The 21,771-nt window shown below is 41.6% G+C and overlaps 1 protein-coding gene across 2 annotated transcripts; it reads left to right on the forward strand.

Annotated features, from left to right (window-relative positions):
* The first annotated feature begins 335 nt into the window (after positions 1–335).
* Positions 336–21,355, forward strand: tagapb (T cell activation RhoGTPase activating protein b). Of its 2 annotated transcripts, XM_026143354.2 has the most exons (14): positions 336–555; positions 4,357–4,442; positions 11,209–11,379; positions 13,997–14,161; positions 16,246–16,287; positions 16,623–16,707; positions 16,808–16,861; positions 17,242–17,311; positions 17,565–17,704; positions 18,013–18,174; positions 18,523–18,632; positions 18,951–19,137; positions 19,378–19,459; positions 19,578–21,355. In XM_026143354.2, the coding sequence occupies exons 1-14, from the start codon at positions 481–483 to the stop codon at positions 20,705–20,707; spliced, it is 2,559 nt and encodes an 852-aa protein (XP_025999139.1). In that variant the 5' UTR covers positions 336–480; the 3' UTR covers positions 20,708–21,355. The 2 variants fall into 2 exon arrangements, with proteins under 2 accessions (XP_025999139.1, XP_025999138.1); XM_026143353.2 differs by lacking the exons at positions 336–555; positions 4,357–4,442 and having other exon boundaries at positions 10,900–11,379.
* The last annotated feature ends 416 nt before the right edge of the window (positions 21,356–21,771 follow it).

The raw sequence follows: 21,771 nt of genomic DNA on the forward strand, positions 1-21,771 counted from the left end.
TTTTTCTGAGGAACCTGTTGTCACGGTATCTCACCCTCGTTAGTCTGGAAATGAGGACGAGCAGGCCATGAGAGGATGCAGGCCGATCTCATTATGGGAGGAAGCTGCCTCGCTGAAGCGTAACGGGACAGTCTGGGATGATCAGACGAAGGAAGTGGTGGCTTGGAAAAAGGTTTTAAGGGGGCGAGGGGGGGTTAGAGTGGCACTGCAGGCCCAGGTCAGCCACAAACACCCCCCCTCCCCCTCGCTCTTCTTCTGTGTGCCAGCCTGGCCTCCATTGTTCAAACCCTCATTAGCACCAGTTAGAGAAGAAGCTGTTGTGGATGCGCTCCCCCACCACATTCACAGCAGAGCCCTCAAACCGGGACGCAAACTGCTTCTCCTCTGCTTTGCCAAGTGGAAACTGTAAACTGACAACACAGACTACAGCACAGGACAACAGAGGGGTCGAGGGCTTCCTCTGGGATCTGAGACACCAGGATGGACGGTTCAGATTATGGAATTGGAGCAATGAGGAGAGGAAGCTATGATGATGGTGCAGCTTCACTGCATCCCGTAAGTATGCGCCCATTATTTACTCGCAAAGGTGATAATCGTGACAATTTTGTGATATCAAAAAGAAGAGTTATTTTGATCAGTTCCTATGCGTCTGTGAGGGGTTTATGATCAAAGACGCAGAGAGGAAATACAACATCACAACACTGACTGACTGCTGAAATGTGATTACATGACAGAAAGTGGGTGAGTGGGAGGGTTCAGGTAAAATTGGTCGTTCCAGATGAGGTTCAAAGGCGTGTGGCAAGTGAGAGGTGTAGCGATGTAGCCTCTCAGAGCTTCCACGGAGTGCAGATGCAACAGAAGCACGAAAAGCTGCAAGAAAACATCTACGAGCCTTTCAGGTTTACCGCAGTTTGTTAACTGATTATTCACTGATTTGGCCGGATCTTCATCTAAGTCAAAATTAGATAAACCAAATAGCTTTATAATACGGGAACAATTACATTTGATCTCTAATGAAAACCTTAAACTTCAAACTCTTCTGTTTAAAAAGCGATTAACAGCTCGCTCAGCTTAGCCAGGTCCGTCAACAGATGATGGACCTTCATGAAAGAAAGTTTGGTAACAAGCAGTCAGAAGGGGCCAATCTTAGTGTCTAAACCTGCAAATTTGCATCAGTGAGGTCTCTAATTTGGCCAAAAGGTGAATTTAGGCAGGTCTTTCCAAAGATGAGAGATCCTCACAGCAGAAATATGTTAACCCCCTTTTAAGGCTTGACGTTGAAACGGCCAATCACAGGGTCTAAACCTGCAAACTGGCTTATATGAGGTCAGCATGTGTGCTATGTAGATCGGGGCAACACACAGAAGCACTTTAAAAGTGCCTTTTAATCAATTCCATAACATAGAGGACATCATTGGATTTGGAGGTTTTGATTTATACAATTCAAGTGAATTCAGTTTTGTTTATACAGCGCCAAATCACAACAGGCTGGCTCTCTGCTCACTGCAGTTGCCCCTATTGATGAGTATTTTTGCCCTCACTTTATCCTGAACCCGAGCAGATGAATCCGCTTTACTGTGAAATGGCTAACCATAACCCAACCTACACTTCAACTCTCGCCGTGGCAAGAGTATACACAAGGCATCACCACACAAAATGCTGTTTACAGAGGAAATCGCATTTTTTTGTGGCAACTGCTTTGTTTCCTGTCTCTACTAAGCAATGCACGCTTGTTTCTTTGAACTGTGATAATAATATTTCCGGAACCGACACCTATGATCTCTCCTGGATAGGCTTAGGCACTCAAAACTATTTGGTTTTATACCCAAACCTAGCCAAGTTACAGCCATAGTAATAAAAAGCATTAATTTATCGTTTCCCTGGTAACAAGAAGCTTTATTAATTCTTAATAGAATGAATATTGAGTGCATTGATATTCTTATTCTTATTGTTGTGATCAAGAGAAATTAGCCCCACATGGACCCTCCTCTGTAAATATCAAACGTTCGGTAACGGAAGATTTTCCCAACAAGTGCGTTTAAGAAAACAGCCAAGCGTGAGATACTTCAGAGGGTGGGTGCTGTTGGTCTATTTGTTGACTGTGAGAGAGAAATATTATCAGCTTTTCCAAAAAGAATAAAAAAAAGTGTTTATTAGACAACAGCAGAGACTCTAAAAACAAAGCAAATCTCCATTAGATGGGACCTACAGCTTGTTAATGGTGACACTTTTGGTCCCTTAGTGGCGTGCATTTGTGGTTCCAGGATTCAGGTAACAATGAGCCTCTGTGTCCTCCGTCATGTCCGTCATCAGTCGGCGGACTCCGAGCTGCAGGGACAGAGGCCAGAGAGAGACACTTTGTTAAGAGTTCCAGCTCTTGTTTGTTTTGTGTTGTTGTTCTCCTTCATCTCCAACTCTGCTTCATCCAATTTCTCAGTTTGTCTGGCAATTAGAGCGCAACATCATCATCCGCAGGAGCCATAACAAGGATGGAGAGAGACTGTTTGTTTTCCTTCACGCAAATGAACAAATGTCCAAGTGCGTCGGAGTGTTACCCAACAATTATTAGGCAACTTCAGAAGTTCCTCTAAACTCTTCAAATGCATTCAAAACTCCCCAAAGAAAAGCTGTTTACAAGAAAAAGGTAGAAATAGTAGAAATAGACTATTCATCCATCAGTGCAACTAAGTAAAAGAAAAGTAAGTTAAGGAAGATATACATGTGTGAATAAACAAGCAAATAAAAGAGAAATCCTCAAACACAGATCCAGATGGACTGCTCTGAATATTTCAGAAACAGCTGATCAGCTTCGATTTTCCCACATAACCATCTCTAGGGTTTACTGAGAATGATCTGAAAAAGAGAAACTCTCGGGTGAGCGACAGTTCACTAGGTGAAAATCTCTGGTTGATGTCAGAGGTCAGAGGAGAATGGGCAGAGTGCTTTGATCTGATAGGAAGGCAACAGTGACTCAAACCAACTCACAAGGTATGCAGAAGAGCATCTCGGAACACACAGCACATCAAATTGTGAGGCAGATGCGCTACAACAGCAGAAGTTCACATGAGCTCACTAAACTGGACAAGAGCAGATCAGAAAAATGCCATCTGGTATGATGAGCCCTGATTTCTTCCCTGATTTCTTGCATTTTGCAATAAAACAAACCTTTTTAATACTCAAATCAGTGTTTCATATTTGTGTCCAATGACTTGTGTCGACAATTTTATCACCTGAAGCAACTCTTTCAGCGTTTTCAGCGTTCACGTGAGATTTGTTTTTATTTGCAGATCGTTACACGGCCCGATGCAAAAAACCTCGACACTAACTGCAGTGAGAAAATACAATCAGGCAATCAGCGTCCTAAACTACCGAGACTGAAGCTGATATGTGATGGAGGAAGTGTTTGACCCAGATTTCAGAGCTCGTATGTGTAGTTATGGCTTCAGTTTACCTTCGCTTTCCACACAGATTCTCATTGGCCCCTCCGTCATGCAAACACGTGAGACGTATTCAGTGCACACGGTGCTGACTAATTTCATGGAAGCGTAGTCTTGAATTTCAAATCCTCTCTCGGTTGTCCTTTGTCACGAGAAAAAAAAAATCTTATTATTGCACACAGATGTTTGGCCTTCAATATAGATGACAACTGAACCACACAGGAACTCATTCCTACATTTGGCTATCTCGTACAATTCCTTATATTTGAACATTGTATATTCTGTGCTAAGGCACTTGAATCCTTCAGTCTTCAGAAGAAGCCTTTATCTGTCCCCTACAAACATTTATTTGTCCACATGTATTCACTTGTTAGAGCAGAGAGGGACGACCTTCTGATTGGAATCCAGAGCATTATGCAGGATTAAGTTCAGTACTCAATACTTTAAGCAGTGAAATGTAAAATTCACCCTCTGAAGGGTGGAAATTGGTAAATGAAAGTACTTTGTGTTGTTTGCTTTCATTTCTTTTCTTGGTAAATGTATTTACTTTAATGGAACCTCTGACTGAGCAGCTATTTTAAGCGATTAAGCTGCCTTTCTTGAAGCTGTTCCTGTACTCGTTTGTCTGCAGGTGGAAGGTCACTAGGGAATAAGTTATTTCCTCAGTCTAAATATACGCTTGACTGCGGTCACAGCTCCGCCATCTCTGCCATCTCTGATTGCGGCCCAATATAAAGTGTATCCGTTATTAAATTTCGCAAATCAGCAAACCTTCTGTTGCGGTTTTCTTCCCTGACTGAAATGCTTCTGTGTCTCTTGTGTCTTGTCAGCAAAATGTTGACAGATATGAGTTAATGATTTTTATTTTCCCGGCAGACACAAAAGGTTTTGTTTATCTATCACTTCTGCTTTCTTACAGCACCTCAGACACTTGGCTCAGAGACGGCGCTCAGCTCCATCCCTGGTCTTTGGGAAGGCTTTGGGGATGCCATGGTCCCCTATCAGGTGTGCAAAAGACTCTCTTATTAGATGCATTTACACATGTGCAACCGTTATTTTCTTGTACGGCCTGGAGTCATTTTTAACACACTCTGATCATAGTGCTGTACGCACAACAGTGCCTTACAGTTTTCTGCTGCGACAGTCTCTGCACAGCTCAGCATAACTCGTAGGGAAGGAAGTGTGCGCCAAGTAAGGCTAATTATCTGATGCACAGTTATGTATTTGTTTTTATGATGGAAATGGAACACTTAGCTTAAAAATGTCAAAACATTGAAAAAAGTACTGTTTCCATAGCGATTAAGAGGATAAGTACCAGTAAAGGTGCAATCAAATGCATTTGATTAACTGATTAATGGCAAGTGTGCTGGAGCATTCACTACAACCTTCCCAGAAATCAACCTGGAGTGCAGAGCACCATGTTTGGAGAATTGTATTGTATTGTCTACGCAAACACCTCATACCAGCTATCAAGCACGGTGGTGGAAGTGTGAGGATTTGGGCTTGTCTTGCAGCCACAGGACCCGAGTAGCTATGAATCATTGAGTCAGCCATTAACTCCTCTGTCTACCAAAGTATTCTAGAGTCACATGTGAGATTTAGGTGACAGAAAGCTAAATCTTGGGTGAGATTGGGTCATTCAGCAGAAGAATGTTCCCAAACACAGTAGCAAATCTACAACAAAAGATAAAACAAATCCCCGCAAACCTCAATGACCTGAAGCAACAAGTAACTGGTAAAGTCATACAGAAACATACAGAGTCTCGTGAAGCTTTCTTTTTCACTTGGTTGTCTGATTCAGTTTGATCTAATTAGAGAGTCAGGCTCCAATGTTTAGTCAAGTCCAAAATTCAAAAATCAAAACAGCAATCACAGGAAGAAGTAGCCTCACTGTCGCCTCCACCCTATAGATGGCAGCACACTCTTCATTAGAGAATAGCCTCACACTATTATACAGACAAGCAAAAAACTAACTTCCCCTCCATCCCGCCACGTGTCACGCTTTGTCACCCTGCAGGCCACGCTGCCTACTCTGTTCAGGCCACAAACACAGATGTCCCCACGGGGAATTACACAGCAGGGTTTTGAAACAACAACGTGCACATGTGCTGTGGCTCCTCACCTCGGCCATGACCGGGCTGTGAGGGGCGAGCAGCGTGGACGATATCGATCTGTCAAGGAAACCTAATGAACCGGTTATTCTCACCCATAACAAGTTGACCTTTTTGAATAAATCAACAGGAGGTCATTACCAGCACCTCCTTGTTTTGACAGCACAAGCAATCAGTTCAATATGAAACTAAACAGCGTGCTTCCAGATATTACTACAGCAACATCTTAACTCCTGTCCCTGAGTTTAATTTCATGAACCACAAAAGGTCCTTTCTATGTTTCCCGTAAAGCAGTTTCTTTCAGTAATAACACTGGATGACTGATTTTAGAAGCTGTGCGATAACTGCTCGCTGAGTGTACAAGAAGCCAAATAATCTCTCAGTTTTAAAATAATCTTTTAAAACAGAAATTAATTCACGGCTACAGCTGCTATTTTAAACACGCTGAGCTCATATCCTGAGGGGTTTTAGCAACCTGCGGACATTTCTTTGGAATAATAACGTAGCTTATCTTATCATTGTAAGCTTAGGCCGACAAATAACCTGAAATGTTTTCTGAAAACGTTGTTAAATAGATGGAAACGTGGCCTTAGATGAGACTCAAACATAGAAAACTGAATAATTAAAATATGTTGTCAATGCAAAGCTTTTTTTTTTTTTTTACTCCTCTCAACAAACCCTCAGTTTGACAGTTTTTTTTTGTCTTTGGGCATTTCAGACACGTGGGCTTTGATTCGGCTATAAAATTTAACCTTATAACGATCACACTCGTCAGACGTTGTCATGTGAAGACCACCAAAGCACGCAGTGGGCGATCCCTTCAAAGCAGAAAGAGAAATGTCAGACACATCCCACTCTCACACATTCAACTAATCAGCGCGCAAACGCAAACACACACACACACATCAGGCATTTCCATGAGGGGGCTGGACTTCGTGGGTGTCAGTTTCACTATGGTGGGACTGCCACTGACGTAGAGTATACCTCAGCATGAAGAGGCAGAACCAGACATATGCAGCTATATTATTTCACAGAGTTAAGCACTATGTTATTATTGGATTCTACATATATATGTGTTAATGATGTAGTGGGGTGAAAATACAGTGTTAAATAAAGCTGTGAATCATAGTTCTAACGACACTGAATCAATAGTTTTATACTTATTAAATATAAAGATGTTTAAAGCTGAACATATTTAAACACCAGGCTCCTGAGTTAGCTAATAAGAAATGCTGTGCGATGAAAGCAAAAAAACCCAACCCCTCCCCCACGTGACTATTTCAAAATAATACTCTAGTTTATTGCTTAACTAAGAAAAAGTACCTTCAATTCACTGTATCAGATTCCCATTTTCGACCAGTTTTCACGTCTTTCTGACACTATATACACTCACAGGCCACTTTATTAGGTACACTTTGCTCGTAGTGGGTTGGACGCCCTTCTTATGCTCAGTAACACAATGTGTAATCTAGTGAAGCAGCTATCAGAATATTGGTATACTGTGGTCATAAAGGCACAGACACAGTCAGTAACAATAATCAGGTAGGTTGTGGTGTTTAAACATCACTCAGTTGCTCAGTTGTCCAAAATGTGCCAAGAAAATATCCCCCGCAACATTACACCAGCAGCAGAAGCCTGAGGTGTTGATCCAAGGTAGGTGGATCCATGCTTTATTGTTGTTCATGCCAAATTCTCACCTTACGATATGAATGTTACAGGAGAGACCAAGACTCATCAGACTAGGCTGAGTATTTCTGTTCTGTTGTCCTGTTTTCGTGAGTCTGTGTGAATTGTAGCCTCAGTTTTCTAGCTTAGATAATATCAGTAACACCTGGTGTGGGTGTGATCTTCTACTGCTGTAGCCCATCTTCTTCAAGAACCTATGAGTTGTTACTGTTGCATTCTGTTGCATTCTTATCAGCTGGAAGCAGTCTGACCCCTGTGACCTGTGACATAAAAAAACAACAACATTTTGGTCTTTTCTCCCCATTCTGATGCTCAGTTTTGAACTTCAGCAGGTTGTCTTGATCATGACTGCATGCCTAGATGCACTGAGTTGCTACCATGTGACTGGCTTGATTAGATATTTCTAGTAAGGCACAGTTGAACAGGCATGATTACACCTCTTATACCTGATTTAGACCATCTACCTCACAGGGTCACTGTGAATGGTTTACTTCAGTGCTGCTAAATTTGGACTTCTTTGTAATGAATGGAAATATTAGTACATAAAGAATATGTTAAAAAAAAAAAAAAGCAGTAGAACAGTAAAAAAACAGTGTTGCCCGCCTAGCTTGGTTAGCAGGCTAGGTCTGTGTTAGCTTTAGCGGAGCAGCTGGCTTAGCTTTGTTCAAAGTTTTGATGTTTAGAAACAACAAAATACATTTATGGACCTGTGTGCCAAGTAGACAAATATCTAATCTAGCCTCGTGCCTTCAATTTTAGTCCACAAAACACAAATTTAGGTTCATTTTAACCAAGCGCAGCTAGCTACAAAGCAAAGCTATCTTTTGCCTGTGTAGCCTGGCTAATTAGCAAAGCAAGAGTAGGTAAAGTGCATTTATCTTCTGATTTTACATCAATATTTACTAAGAAAAAAAAGTGGTCCCAGTCTGTAAAACTTATCTTTGAAATTTAACAAAAACAAAACAAACAAAGCAGTGGCATGCTCGTGTTAACACACTTTTACTACTGCACTTCTATGGTTTATCCTGTTGTAAGTACAAACACAAAGCTTCTCCCACAGTTTATATGCCCGTAGTTAATGTGTCATCTCCAGCAGTCAGGGGAAGTACCTCTACTATAACAATTTGAATTTCTTCCCCCGGACCAAGTGGGACGATCAACCACTAAATGTGGTTTCATATGCATTTAGAACAAACAACTCTTACTTGCTCTTACTCTCTTGTCATCTTCACAGGCTCACTCTAGACACAACAGGGAGGCAACAACATGAGCATGCTGGCTTTTTACATTCATTTTTTGTTATCTGACCGCAAATATTTGTGTTATTTGTACATTAATTCAGTGCGCCCCAGGGTGGCTGTGGCTACAATGTAGCTTACCATCACCAGTGTGTGAATGTGTGTGTGAATGGGTGGATGACTGGATGTGTAAAGCACTTTGAGGTCCTTAGGGACTAGTAAAGCGCTATACAAATACAGGCCATTTACCATTTACCATTAATTAACACCAGTAGTTAGTCCAGTGAAGTAAATGTGACAAACTCCTCCATCCAGGTAGATGGTATTTATGAAGAGTAAGAGAAAACCAGCGTCTATGCATAGATAAGAATATGTGAGTCAGGTTTTAAGTTGTGTTGGTAAATGTCATTTCTGAACAAATAACCAAACTTTAGTTAGTAAGTTGATATCAGACCACTTGTCTGTAAAGAATAAGATGACCTTATTGATCCAAGATCAATCAAGCAGGGTTGGCGATGCCGTTATGCACACATCTGACATTTATTCTCTGAATTAGAGCATCATTTCTGCTCTCTGTGATATTTGGAGGAGGAACAGCGCTTTGGAAGAAATTGATCAGACAAATAGTGGTTTATTGTGTTACCCATATTGGAAAATAACCAGAAAACACAATAGCAGTGACAAATTTAAGTTTTTAGGATATTATTAGGATATTATTATGTTATATACCTATGTGGTATGTGACTTTTGTTGCCATGATGCCAGGTCTCTCTTAAAGCATCAGCTTCTAAGTATGCCACTTGAAAAACATGCCGTAGTCCACTAAGTATTAGTAATGTGACCCTGTGGTGTTATTTACAAGACAGTGTGCCTACAGAAAAGTTTCAAAAACGAGGGGTGGGTGGCTCAGCAGGCTCTAATCATCCATTTTTTCTGCACTTACGCTGTATTTCCTTAGAATTCAAATTACTTATTATCGCAAGTAGCCTAAGAGTAAAATTAAACATACATAGCGGTAGTTATGGATTCACTAACTCATTCTTCATTTTCTGGTATGTCCTCTTATGACAAGGCAGTTTCATGCATACCAATTCACATCTTAACCATCGGCTTTCATACGTTTCTGGTGAAAAACTTATGCAGCGTGTTACATATGAATTATACATTTCTACGGAAATTTGTTCTCCTGAAGTGATTAATATTCATTTTTAGCAGAAACATCTGGAGACAGATGCATAAAATTTAAGTCTGATTCTGTTTTAGTAGAAACTCATCTTTTTTTTTAGCCACATTTACGATGTTGTGCATATTCCTTTGTGCATGGTTCCTTTTTTTTTAAAAAAATAAATTCATCAAGAAGCCTGGAAGAGTTAAAAAGAATATATACATATACTTATACAGTCAATGGCCACTTTATTATGTACACCTTTATAGTACCATGTTGGGCTTAATTTTGCTTTGAGAACTGCTTTAACCCTTCGTAGTGCAGATTCAGCGAGGTGCTGGAAACACTCCTCTGTGATTTGGGTCCATATTGACTTGACAGCATGTTAGGGAAAATATTTAAGTATATCTAAGTATATCTGGTTGAATATTTCCTAATACAAATAACTACATGCAGTATTCTACCATATGCAAACTTATATCACTAAAAGATTATACTGACTACTAAATACAATTTTCCATTGACACAGCATCACATAGTTACTGCAGAGTTGTCAGCTGCACATCCAGATGTGAATTTCCTTTTCAACCACATCCCAAAAATGTTCTATTGTCCTAAGATCTGGTCACTGTGGTGGCTAAATGCACCATTATACTTCTGCCAGCAACCTGAACTGTTGATACATAATTTCATGTTGTTTATGCCAAATTCTGATCCGTCCATTTAAATGTCTCAACAGAGATCAGGTGTCATCAAACAAAGTTTTCTTATATTTAGCCTCAGTTTCCTGTTCTTAGTTGACTGGAGTGGCACCCAGTGTGGTCTTATGCAGCTGTAGCCCCTCTGCGTCAAGGCGCTCTTCTGCATATCTTGGTTGCACTGAGTATTTATTTGGGTTATGGTTGCCTTCCTATTAGCTCGAAGCACTCTGGCTATTCTTCTCTGACCTCTGTCTGGCAAAGGATTCAAAGATTTTTTGAAACAAAAAAGGATTTGAAACAAAGGATTTTTTCTTCCAGAAAACTGCTTTTAACTTGATGGGCCATTCTCTGTAAACCCTGATGAGATGGTTATGTGGGGGGGGGGAAATCCCAGTAGATTAACCGTTTCTGAAATACTCAGACCAGCCCATCAGTTGCCAAAACCACAAGAGCCACATTCAAAGTCACTTAAATCATCTTTCTTCCCCGTCGTTGGCTTCAACTTCAGCAGGGTCATCTTGACCATGTCAGGTGCTGGGATTGGCTGATTAGAAAGTTGAACGGTGTACCTAATGAAGTGGCCGGTAAGTGTATATATGAGTTTTTGATATTTATCCTGAACTACATCTAACTTTATTTTTCACCTGTGCTTCACCTTATCAGGATTGACTTACATGTATACACCTATTCTTCTATGAAAAAGTCATATTATTGTTCATACATCAGGCTCCAGCTGTTAAATGAACCTGATCTTTCTCAGATGCAAAATCAGTCTCATTTCCATGTGGAAATCACCATATTTAGACTCGTTTGGCTGTGGGTTCTCCCCGTCACCCACTCCTTTTTTTTGGTGTGTATCCTCTGGCTCAGGGAGGAGGCTCCCTGCTGGGTGTCTGTGGAGCAGAGTCCATTTGTCCTCGGCCTCGCCAGCGAGAACGGAGAGCTGCTGCTGGACGAGTGCGTTCAGGTCACCGAGGGCTCAAAAACCAGGGAGAGACACCTGTTCCTCTTCAGCGACGTGATTGTCTTCGCCAAACTCAAGTAAGATATTATTAATCTAAAACCCCAGCATTTTAGCTTGTGGTGATCAGATATTTTCAGGAGTGTGTGTATGAAACCCAGATAGTTTCTGCTTGTAAAACTGGAGATTTTAAAATAAATCACAACTAAGGAAACTGCCACTGTGTTGTTTTAGCAACTTTCTGTTGAAAATCATCATGTGTTTGTACAGTAGGAATGGGAGAGCGAAAGAGGAAGTGAAAACAAAATGTGTATTTTTGGACTCTACTCGGAGAGATGGGGAATCTCCCAGCAACAGACATTGTTTATGAGTCGTTTCTCTTATTTTAAATTAGTAGAAGAAGAGAGTTGGGTGGTTCCCTTAGAGTGGAGTCACATTAGGGGAAACTCAACAGTTATTTTAACCTTCGCTTCAGCTTTGAAGCGAACAACAGAGCTGCTGGTTCAATACTCTCACAAGTGCTTGTGTGGCTCAAATCACTCTTAAAATTCTTCAAATTTGAAAACCCTGAGATGTTCTGAACACTTACTCGCACCTTTTCTTCACCATTAAACATCCTAGTTATTGTTTTTCCATATAAGTAAACCTCTGTTTCCTTTCTTTTTAAAATGTAAACAGCATTTAAATACACCTTCAGGCAATCACTGTTTACATGGCTTAGTCAGATCAGATCTGTTTGTCAAACACGGTGGAAGTTTTATACCTAATGAGTGGGAGGACATCACACTCATCTCTGTACCACAACCTGCCTACTGTTCCTGTAGACACACAGCTGGCACACCACTGTCATACAGCATAGCAGCCTTTTTTGAGCCTATAAATCTATGAGATCATTACATCTAGAGATGATTGTGTGCTACTATTATTCATTATGTGTTTGCGTGTGTGTTTTTTAGTTTGCTGTGAAGAAACAGGCACACAGCAGGTGTCGGAGGCCACTTTTTCTCATTTCTCCTACAATGTGAAACAGCCCATCTCAGCGTTTCAGCAGCGTGTAGGTGGATGGTGAGGTGGAGGTGTCACGAGCACACCTGATTTTTGATCCGCGCTTCGAGTTCGGGCCAAAGTTTAGCTCCGCTTTGCTGTTTACTTTCACTTTCTCACTCGTGGTCTTGTTAGGTTCATATTCAGAACCACTATGGCTAAGGTGCAGCACAAAACCTGGTCACTTAATAGTCAGGAGGAGATCGTATTTTGATGTCAAATGCAACCTTTCAAACAGTTAAAAACACGTTACACAGCTGTGTTGTGTTAGATTCCAGTGGTGGTAACTCTACCCAGTTCACACAGCTTTTGTTTATCTTTTAAGATGTGAACCCAGATACCAGGCACGTTTGGGGAACTTCTGATTCAGCTGTAGCATGAGCAAGACTTGAGAGGCCCAGATGTTGCCCTAATGTGAAAAACCGCCCGATAACTGACCTGTATAAGGTGTGCCTGCGGCTGAGAGAGTGCATCCAGATTCACTCAGAATCAGTGGAGGCCACATATGGGTCGCAAGAGAACTGCATACCACATTTGGGCCAAATGTTCATTGCTATCAGGTCATCGTAACAGCTTACACAAAAACAACCTTTTCATGGGGAGGACAGTCTCAGAACAACAACTTATGTAACAACACCTTTAAACAATCTCTAAGTTCTTTTTGTTTGTTAGATCTATACCAATCTAATGCAGAGTGTGCACAGATGGGCTGTGTTTAAACAGAAATGTAAACTCAAGCGCCAGACTCCAAATTAAGAACACGTCACAGTCCCACATAGAAAACTTATTAACATCATGGATCTCTCATTTAAGTAGGTGTCTGTACTCTAGAGGATTTCATAACTTTACATGCCTATAGTTTGCCTATAAATGCTGGCAATTTTCAATATGTGTTATTGTGATGAAATTATGACGACACACTTTGTGTATTTATAGTAAGATACTGTTGACAGAAACTGACTTTGGGCAAACAGTACTGGCTGAAATCTGCCAAATTCTGCCAAATCAAAACAACAACAGCTGTGCACATAAACAGCACCCATGTTTACTTCTATCAGTGCATCGCGTCTCTCCTTCTGTTTTAGTACCGAAACACCTCCCAGCTCCTTCTTTTTTTATTTTTTTCAAATAATAATTCCTCTCTAATCTCTTATGAGTCACCTTTTCTTTTTTAGATTCTTATTTGTCATAAACTTGTATCTATTTTAATAAACTGGGGGATAATCGAAATCTTGACCCTTTTTTTGACACTTAGCATGTGACCATTGTTGCTTGACCAAGTGCAGCAATCAGTCCGCAATTCAGGTGCAAGAGTAGATCATTGATTATTTCGCAGAAATAACCAATGATTATTCGCATGAAGGACCAACTTTCAAAACAAGCTGTCACGGGAGAAATTACGGCCTTTTTTTTTTCTCTCCGTGTTTTTATTTCTGTGTTCAGTGCCAATGTTTTCACAGAGAGGAAATGCGCTATTTCATATAAAAGATATTTTTTCAATGGTTTCACAGGAGGGAAGAAAATCAATCACTCATCCAAAAATTATGGAACTGAAACCTGCTTTGTAATCTTGAGAAAACAACACGTTTAGAAACAAATTAATGAAAATTATTTAGAGGAGTGTTGGTTTTATTTTTATTCCCGTTTCGACAGGTCGCCTGCCAGCTACCGACTGAAGCATAGAGTCAGTCTTGAGGACGTCTGGCATTACAGTTTCGAGGATGAACCGGAGGAAGAGGATGGACTGATTGGTGACATTGACCTCAGGCTGACCCTCATCCTGGCCTGGGATCTCACGTTTTGTCTGGTGTGTTTCCGGTGAGAAGCTCCCCTACCCCTCCCCGCACACACAAACTCATACACACAGTGAATGACTCACATGGAAATGGCCAAGCATATTTAGTGTTGAGTCACTGATTCACTGTACACTCAAATACCTGGGTACACGTGTCTAAACATCACAGCTCACATGTGGATCTTCATTTGATTGTTGCTCTTCCTTCTTTATGGTAAACCTTTAATATTGAAATATGTAATCTAAATAAGGCAGCACAATGACACACCACGAGGAGGTCCTGGGTTCAAATCCTCCATCTGGTCTGTTTGTGTGGGCTTTGCATGTTTTCACCATGTCTGTCTCTGGGTACTCTGACATCTTCCTACAGCCCAAAGACATGCAGTTAGTGGGGTTAGATTAATGAGTTGGAGGTGTGAATGAGTATTGTTGTCTGTGTTTCTGTGTTAGCCCTGCAGGCTGTACCTGGCTCTCGCCATGTGGCAGCTGGGGAAGGCTACAGAGCCCCGTGATCCTGAATTGGATAAGCAGAAGTAAATAGATGGATAATCTCAATAAAGAGGTGTCAAAGTTGAGTTGACGAAAGGCCACAGTGGGAACTGAGAATCAGATTAGAGACCAGACTTAATTTAATTGACTGTATAGGCTTCTGGTTACTATTAGTCAGCACAACAGCCTTTTTCACAAGCTTAAAGAGGACAGCTGTTGGCAATATGGAGAATTTAATAAAACAAAATATATTTACGGTCTAAAGTCAGGGCTCAGTGGTAGTGTGGCAAGTTTATTTGAAAATAAATTGCCTCTTGGCAAACAGATACACACACCTCTCAGAGCTTAACCTTTGTGCTGCCATGCTGTGCAAGCTTTCAGGCGCAGTGGAGCTTATCCTGTTTTTTGCTTAATTCAGTATTTGCATATGTCGTAAACCACAGCTGTGAGTAGATGGAGTGAAATTTGATGAAAACCAAAAGTAATAAATGGGCCAGAATAAAATTTCCAAAAGGCCACATGAGCTCTTCAAGAAAAGATTACAGAGAGACATCAAGGCAAACAATCTGTTAAAGCACTGACGGAGGAGAAAATACGAGTGTATTGCAATATAAAAACACTGTTGCAACTATAAGCTTTCTGTTTCTTATTCGGCAGACTGCTTTTTTTGCCGGTCATTCAGTTTATGAAATGCACACTCGTGCATATGTAGTAAAAGGTCAGATGATCTGTGGCCTTCATGAAATAGGGAAGTGGCAAGTAGAAAGTCCGCAGAGTAGCATCACAAGACAAAAAGGTTATAAAATAGGAAGTGTGGAGCTGGGAGGGAATTAACATCAGATGATCTTTATCTGGAAATGCTGGCCTTTACAATAAAGATAAAACACATCAGATGCTTTATGTCTAGACATTTTCTTTGTTAAAGGAGTCAAAGGAGATTTTTCTCTCTTCAGTGAATTTATGATGAAGAGCACCAAACGGCACTAAAGTCTAGAAATGCTTCATTTGGGGCAGTCACTCCCACGTTTCTCGCAAACTTATTAGAATCAAACCAAGAGCCGTTTCACAGCTGGTGCTGTATTCCAAGAAAGTGATGAATGCACTAGTAGGTTTTGAGTTGTTTTGTTTGAAAATGAGACGATTTGTTTCTCTGATTGGATGCTCGGACTCTAGTGATGATTCAGTGTGTGAAACTTTCACTCCTGCTCACTCACACCGAGTCGACCGTGGATCCCGTGAGAGGCCGCGGCCTCGTTTGTTGACACTTTCCCGTCGCCTGTGCGCAGACAGTTTATAATTAAAGCGCCTGGCATTAAATCAGGTCATGAAAGGTGAAAGCGCACAGGTGTATATACGTAGGCTCGTCTGTTTCGTCGGCGTGTTTCCACTGATGGACACGAAGCCACAGCAAGCATATGAGGAAGTGGAAGATGTCTCTGGTCGGGGCCCGCCGTGACGTTGCTTCCTGTTCCCATGACTGAGTTACACTTTCCGACAGAGCTGTTAAAAGACCGCGAGGGCCGCACTTCGTGTCATTCCTCCCACTGTAATCTGCCGGCTTGTTTCAGTCGCTCTGTGTGGATTAGTAACTCATACCATGCCGTTATTTTGCCCACAGCTCGCCTGAGGTGAAAGAACGCTGGTTAGATACTCTTCACAGGTAAGAACAAGATCATTGTTTATATCAGCAAACTCTCGCAGGCGCTCTCCCATTTATCGTCATTCATAAAAAGCATTGTGAAATTTTTCGATCACTTCTGCCACTTATTGTAATTGTTCTGCACATATTCATATCGGCTTCTTAAGTTATGCAAACATCGAGGCAGCATTTGTAACAATGTAAAACTGTATTTCTTTAATAATCTCTTGAGGCTCCATTGAACCACAATAACTTCATCATTTTATTTTTTGTTTTACTGCTTTATAAACTCAAAATTCAGACTTGATAAACAGTCAGTGAGTGCCACTCCTCTAAGTGTTTCATCGTCATTGCAGAAAAATTAAAGAAGCAAAAACGAGGACCGGTTCTTCTTCTTTTCCTCCAGACGTCCTGATGAAGGTGTTGAGTGGCAACATCACAGTAAGTCTCGCTATCTGCTCCGCCACATTTCTTTTTAAAAAACATAAACATTTTTAAGAGCCGTTATTAAAGAAAAACTACTCATTTCTTTCTCCCACAGACCAAAACTCTAACAGGAGGTGGCATGGAAGAATTGATTGAGTTTCCACTCGATGTAAGTAATCCCAGTTTTTCTGGCTTCTTATGGTAGAAAATGTTCAAAATAGACACCTGCTGGTAAAAAACAGCTGTGCCTCTGCGCTAACGCTCAGTGGACAGTTGTTACATAATAAACATAGTATGTTAAATGCAGAAAGTGCAAACATACTGATAAGTTGCACAATTAATGCAATAATTATATTAGAATGCTGAAAATAATTAGAAATCTGTCTTTTGAACATCTAAAAGACTAATTTAACATTTGTTCATTCACGTGTTAGAAGGCGTGCAATTTGACACAAAAAAAGCCACAACCCCTCCCTTGGCTACTGTTGCATGCTCATGTTCCTCTTCCACGTTGCTCACCATGCCACTTTTTCTTTATTTTGTCACCAGGGCAACGCAAAGATCTGCGCTGTGTCGAAGCAGTTGAATAATCAAGAGGAGAGGCAGAGACAGCCCACTGGTGAGTTTGAAAATCTCTTTACGGTGTTTTTTTTTCTGGTGGGAGGGAGTGCCTCGCTAAATGTGCCATGTGCAGAGAAGAGACCAAAGAGAACAACCACAGACGAGAGGAAATCTAGCCGCTGATAAGAGAGAACGAGTACAGAAAGCTTGTTTTTGGCACTCGGGGCTTTGACTCTTTGCACGTCTGCCTTTGTTGCCGTGTCTTATGAGTATAAAATGTTAAATGGATAAAACATTTCTGCTCCTAACAGACACCAAGTGGAACGTGGTGAGGAGGAGGCTGTCAAAGGGCCGCAAAAAGCGACCAGAAATAGAAAACAAGATTCAGCTGTTTGGAGAGCCCCTCCACAAGATATGCCCAGACGATTGCTCACTTCCCAAACCAGTCACAGTAAGTTGCCCTTTGATAAATGTCAGAGTTGATGTCATATCAGTAGCTTAGCTCACTTTGAGAACTTTCTGTGCATTGGTTTCAAGATGTTAGCAGCCTGTGTTTTAAAATGATTTCTTAATGCTTTGAAGATTGAATACAATATGATAGCATGCGTGCACGCACAAACGGTGCACATTAATAAGCCAAGACAAAAACACACACACACACATGCAGAGCTGCTGTGTTTGTGGGTGTGTTTTTTTTTTTAATTTTTTTATTCATATATGATAATCTCATCTTCCTTCTCTCCCGTCCTGCTTCATCAGGAGCTGCTGGTGCTGCTGAGGAAGAAAGGCCCCTCCACAGAGGGAGTGTTTCGAAAGCTGTGCAACATCAAGAGCATGAAAGACATCAGAGAGCAGCTGAACAGCGGCGGCAGTGTGGACATGGGCGAGCTGCCCGTCGTTCTGCTCGTCGGACTACTCAAAGTACGTTTGCATACTGAGAGGCGCTCGCACTTCACATGTTCTGCGCATACTATTAGCGTTACCACGTATGTGCAAATCCACGATTAATATTAGCGCTAAAGTACTTTCTACATCACTGATAAAGAAGCATTACGGCTGTAGGTTATTTTAACCACTGCTACCACAACGGCCACACTACTACTGCTTTACCCTCTGCTATAGTTTCTAAGAAAGCAGCAGTACTTCCTTAAATATGTTAGACCGCTTGACAAGGAAGCTGTCAAATAGGTGGTCTTGATTATATTTAATATGCTAGTGCACAGCCTCTAATATACATGTGCCTAATCAATGCCTTTCTCCTATTTATAGAGTTTTCTGAAGGAGCTTCCTGGCAGCCTGCTAAGATCTGACTATTATGACAAGTGGATGGCAGCTCTGGACATTGAAGACACCCAGCAGAGAACTCTGGAAATCACAAAGTAAGCAGTCGATGTCTGCTAATAAGCCTCGGCACTGCCTGTCTAAAAAACAAAAAACACAAAAAAAGAATTTATATCTTTAAAAAAAACAGTTATGTTCTTTTTTTTCATGACTGGTTTTGTGGTTTTGAGGGAAGTTTTTAATCATTCCATATGTTCGCTATACAATCTGACCGGAACATAGCCCACTTCTCTTTTTTAAGTCTGTCTACTGTTTTAAAAAAGGAAGAGACTCTAAAAAAAAGAGCGGCAAGCTAACCGTTTTTTGTTTTTTTTTCCTTCCTGCTTCTCCTTTTTTTTTTGCTACCCGCGAGCTAGGGTGGTAGATGATCTCCCCGGGCTGAACAGACTCCTCCTGCAGCATCTGATCTGCGTCTTCCATCACATCCTGGAGAGCGCAGACATCAACAAGATGGATGCCTACAATCTGGCGGTGTGCATCGGCCCCACGCTGCTGCAGCTGGATGACACCTCGCTGGAGGAGCAGAAGGAGAAGATGCAGAAGGTAAAAAGATGTGATATGAATTTACTTTCTCACTTTGAGCGCTTTGAAGCCTCGCGGCTCACAGTGCAAAAAACCTCAAGCGGTTTCATAAGTGGGAGTGCACTAGCACATACTTAGGTGCTAATAACAAGCCGAGTATTTGGACCAAGTGAAGCACTGAATTTGTCTACAGAATCCCTTGACTTTGTTGTTGTTATTCATTTTACTAATGCTTGCTTGTCTTTGTGTGATTCTCTGCAGGTGACAGATCTTACTCAGTTCCTGATTGAGAACTGTGACATTCTTGGAGAGAATACCAGAGTCTTACTGGACACAGATGAAGGTAAATTAATTAGCAAATAAAGCCCCCAATAATGCTGAGAGACCTTTATGGGCCTTTTTTACAGAGGTAAATGAGATTAAATGGATTCTAATCATGTCTTCCTTTCCTTGCTCGACAGACTCTGTCTCCTCCCAGCATCAGGACTCTGCGTATGATAGCACAGACCCAGATGGAGATGCAGAGGTGGGAGAGAATATCATGTCCACGTCTACAGAATATGGCTCTACTTCTTCATCCTCATCGCCCAGCCCCAGCACGACAACCTCTTCTTGGTCCGATGCTGTCTTCAACACAAAGCCAGAATTCAACCGCCGGTGCTCCGAGCCCATCATCCTCCTCTCGGACGATCTCAAGGGCCTGTGCAGCCACGCCAGGAGCCACGAGGACTGCTCCACAGAAAAGGCAGATTTTGCCGAGCAGCCTCTGAAAAAGCAGATCTCCGATGACTCCTTCTTGCTCAGAGGCCGTAGCGTAGCCAGGCCAACTATACCTTTCTTAAAATTGAACAACTCCAATGGAGATCTGCAGCCCTTCATGGGCAAAGACTGTTCTTGCTCTTCCCTCGAAAGCACTACCTCTAACCATTCAGAGAGCTCTGTTTTCACCAGTTCCCCAATGGTGTCACCAGGATGCTCGAGGAAGGCAAACGCCAGCAGCCAGCCTTCAGTGGCTGTTAAGGGACAGCAGGAGATTTCCAAACCACAAGAAAGGAAGCGCTCTCAGTCCATGAGAGTTGCCACTAAAGTCTTAATGAGGACCAGGAGCTTAGGAGCCTTTAGCAGAAACAGCCAGAAAAGAGACTCACAGAAGGAAAACGCCTTCCCCTGCGAAACCCTCCAGGAGGACTTACAGAGCGAAGCTGATCCACCGGCCGAGCCTGTGGATAGACCACGCCCTCTGTCTGCGATTGAAGTTTTCAAGCATGTTGACAGCAGGCAGCCCTGCAGCCCTCCATCATACGAACAGGCGGTGCAGAATGTGGGTCCCCCCCCACAGTATCGCTCATTGACTGTAAAGGAGATGAGGAGCAGGTCTCGTCCATCCTCTGTAAATTATGACTCTAATCCTCAGTGCATCCAAATTCAGGAATGCATTCCCCAGGAATCAGACATTGTCAATCTACGGCAGCCTTTCCGCCAGAGAGCCATGTCGGAGTCCGTGTCGACGCGTCAACACGATGTCGTGTCACGGAGATGCAGCCAGCCTGTGTTTGAGGAACTTTCCTATGCAAAGGAGTCTTACGTTTGATTGACTTAATATCTGCTCTGCAGATTGGATTTTGTCACAATCTGCAAATATTGTAGACAGAAATAATTCACAGGCATGAGTTACTGGGAGCAAAGCTGAAAGCCAGCAGCAACCCAAGCTTGGTGCACAAAGTCCAGTGTTTTTATCGTTCACTTTTTCACTTTGGATAAATGTCAGCTATGTGACGCCTTTATGGCTGCACATTCTCAGTAGTACTGTTAAGAGTACAAGTATTAACTTCGGTGTAGTTACGATGATAGATATTTAGTCTATCACAATGAAGCTATGAACACAGTTTGCTGTGGAGAAAATATGCTACGAATTTCTGTGTTTCGTCTCAAGTGTTGTTTGTTATGGTGATATTTACCGTATAGTATAATATATGTTCACTATGATTTTTGTGTGTTTGTTTGTTTGCTTTTTGTGAATCTAATTCACTTTGCATATTTCTTCTTCTTCCACTACATTAAAGCACTTTTCTGATAATCTTTTTTTGTATTTGTATGCTGAATTGTACATAAAGTAAGCTAGCAATGTATGTAATCTTTATCAATGAGTGTTTTGGCGCCATAAAACGTCTGGTTGAACAGTTTTAAGTAACAAAGTAAAAGGAATATAAGAATGCAATAAAAACAATTACAAACTAAACAAGTTCCAGTCTGTGTATCTGTGACCTTCACAAATGCCTGTACATTTGTTTGCTGCTAAATCACCCTGCAGTGCAATCATTAGTGTCTAAATTAATGACAGAAAGGAGGAGAGTGACTACTTTGGCCAGAGTTCTCTTTTCTAGACATGTTGCATAACGCGCTAACAAGCTTCATTGAGAGAACAGCGTGTTCTGGCACACATGCTAAAGCTGAAGGAAACCAGATTCTGTCACATGGGCGGATTTGGTTTTTCTGCGAATTGCTGTTCCTCTTGTCTGTGACTGCAGATGAGCTGATGCCATCTCTCCTTCCTCCTTTCTACGCGGTGTTAACACTCTTTCCTTCCTTGACGAGCTGATTTTCTTGTCTAATTTTCCAAATTTAAACTGATTGAAAGTGAGCCTGATTTATCCA

Source organism: Astatotilapia calliptera, chromosome 15 (assembly GCF_964374335.1).
Source record: "Astatotilapia calliptera chromosome 15, fAstCal68.1, whole genome shotgun sequence".
Taxonomy (NCBI): domain Eukaryota; kingdom Metazoa; phylum Chordata; class Actinopteri; order Cichliformes; family Cichlidae; genus Astatotilapia; species Astatotilapia calliptera.

What these genes read in the sequence shown, in the direction of transcription:
- tagapb (XM_026143353.2), top strand. Translation starts at nt 11,033, where the DNA reads ATGAAAAAGTCATATTATTGTTCATACATCAGGCTCCAGCTGTTAAAT. An exon ending in TGTTGAGTGGCAACATCACA is followed by an intron (nt 16,708 to 16,807) that starts GTAAGTCTCGCT and finishes TTTCTCCCACAG; the next exon opens with ACCAAAACTCTAACAGGAGG. An exon ending in AGAACTCTGGAAATCACAAA is followed by an intron (nt 18,633 to 18,950) that starts GTAAGCAGTCGA and finishes CCCGCGAGCTAG; the next exon opens with GGTGGTAGATGATCTCCCCG.